The sequence below is a fragment of the Hipposideros armiger genome, unplaced genomic scaffold (assembly GCF_001890085.2).
Source record: "Hipposideros armiger isolate ML-2016 unplaced genomic scaffold, ASM189008v1 scaffold_3571, whole genome shotgun sequence".
Classification (NCBI taxonomy): Eukaryota; Metazoa; Chordata; class Mammalia; order Chiroptera; family Hipposideridae; genus Hipposideros; species Hipposideros armiger.
Genome location: NW_017734818.1, coordinates 1 through 2,350, shown reverse-complemented (window position 1 = coordinate 2,350; position 2,350 = coordinate 1). Strand labels below are relative to the sequence as shown.

General features: G+C 38.2%; 1 protein-coding gene across 1 annotated transcript in view; it reads right to left on the bottom strand.

Annotated features, from left to right (window-relative positions):
- LOC109378773 (phosphatidylinositol phosphatase PTPRQ-like) overlaps window positions 1–1,431 on the bottom strand; it is a gene marked incomplete at both ends in the record, with an annotated part of 33,201 nt that extends 31,770 nt beyond the window's left edge. Inside the window, one exon of the mRNA XM_019635059.1 lies at window positions 1,266–1,431. Coding sequence (XP_019490604.1) covers window positions 1,266–1,431 — 166 coding nt within the window. The remainder of the gene's footprint in view (window positions 1–1,265) is intronic.
- Window positions 1,432–2,350: the final 919 nt, after the last annotated feature.

Below are 2,350 nucleotides of genomic sequence, written 5' to 3'. Positions count from 1 at the left end.
TCTTCTGGTCACATCAAACTTTGTAACAGTCCCAAATCATTGAATTTTATTCCACTCATCAAGGGAAGTAACATTGTTTCTTGCAATATTGGTCTCCACTGAGAAGAGATCCTGCAGATCTCACAAGATTTTACAAGAATTGTTGGTAACAAGTATTATTACTCCACCCAACCCTAAAACATTTTGAAACTGATTTACAATGAATTTATAAACATCAGGAAAAAGAAGATAGTCCTCCGTTCATCAAAATCCTACCTCAGTAGAAAATGAACTGTGTTTATATTATTATGAAATATTATTAGGTGTGATCGACAAATAATGTGAATGCTGACACCGAGTGCCACCTAATGGAAAGGCAGGGATTTTCAATATGGGGAGCAGTAGTCGAACCTTAGTAACAGTGTGTGACAAGTTTCAACTTGTTCAGTGCAGTCAGCTGAGTGTGAGCTACAGTTGAGAGAAGGTGTGTTTTAAAGTGTGCCGTAAATCACCCTCCATCATGACAACACTCCATGTCACACATCGCTTCTGGTATATGGCAATTTCTCAAATAAAAACATTACGGTGTGTGCTCATCCACCTTATTCACCAGATCTGGCACTGTGCGACTTCTGGCTCTTCCCCAAAGTCAAAATGACCATGAAAGGTAAACATTTTGAATCAATTCAGGACATCGAGGCAGCCACAACAGCGCAACTAAGACACTCACAAAAGAGGACTTCCAGAACTGCTTCAGAAAGTGTCAAGAATGATGAGATAAGTGTGTTTGAAGTGAGTGGGAGTATCCTGAGGGGGATTAGTGGCAATGTGCCTTTTACTGTAATGTATATTTTAATTTAATCATTCATTGAATTTTTTGATCACATTATATACATACATATCCACATATACACATAGTCCATATATGTGACACACATGATATGTATATACATATAGATATATATACATGTTGGCTTCAGATTAAAAAAAACACTCTATGTATTGGGTTGTCAGGAAAGTCATGAAGCATTTTTGCAATGAAAAATGTAGAAAAAATACGGTATGACTTTTCCAACAACCCAATAATAGCTCCCAATACATTTAGACATACACAATTTTTTAAGTTCATATATGTTTTGAGAGTTCTCTTAATAATATTTTTATAATCATCATTTTTCCTTTATTATCAGACTTTGTGTTTTAAAATATAGCTTTATGCTGAATCAAAATACTTTCAATTCTTATGAAATTATAAAGCAAAGAATTCATTTATGATATGTCCTTACTTGTAGACACTTTTTTCATTACAGGCACACTGTAATCTTTGCCTCTAAGTGTCTTCACGTGAAACACGTAGTCCACACCCGGAGTCAAATTCTTTATTTTGGCTTTGTTGCCATCAGCAATTACTTTAAAAAGCTTTTCCTTTCTAGATGCCATACAATAAGATATCTAGAAACAGAGTGAGATAAATTTATGTTTGCCATGATTTAAAAGGGATTTACTTAGCACTAACTTTGCACTAGTCACATTCACATGAATTGCTACTGCAAGTTAGGGGCTGTGATCCTTTCTATCTTCACCAAGAAGTCATTTGAGGCAGCTGAGGCTGAATAGCAGGGAAGTTCACATAGTAATAAGCATATGGACTGACTGAAAAGTTTACTCAATGAAAGGCTAGCAGTCTCAGACTATTTTTAAATTTCATTTATATATGTTCTGATTTTATGTGTATATGTATATAATAGACATACTACATAATGAATGGGATTTTTCCTGTTGTTCACCTGAAAGCAAAAAATAGTATGCAGTTTCATCCTCACTCTCTCCACTCCATGTAAGCAGAAGACAGGAGGAAGAGGAAGCAGGACCCTTCGAACTCCAAGTTTCTGACCTAGTGAAGAATGACTTTTCCCTGGCTGCCCAAGAGGTGGTAAGTGGGGTCTGCTCACACTCCACACTCCTGGTAAATGAGGAGGGCTCCATGTGTACCATCACCATCAACTGAGGGTGCCTGCTGGAGAGAATAACACCTCCTAATTGGTCATGTGCTTAGGCAGTGGACTTCTTTGCTCATGCTTCTGGTGGAGCAGAGAAAAAAGGAAATTGTGGGGAGAGAGCAGAGCAAAGAAAAGAGTTGTGCAACAATTTGTATGTCCTTCTTTGCCCTGACAAAGATGCCAGAGTCTCCCATGGTACAACTATGACAACAGAGAGTAGCCCTTACCAGGACCCTATCCAAGAAGGCTGGCCTCTGTGCAAACAGACCTTAGCAGCAAAAACAGCAGGACACAATGCCAGAGGGAAGAGCTGAGAGGGGTTAAAAAATGTTTGAGCCAGAGCTGGTTTGTCACGTCAAGGAAGTGGGCAG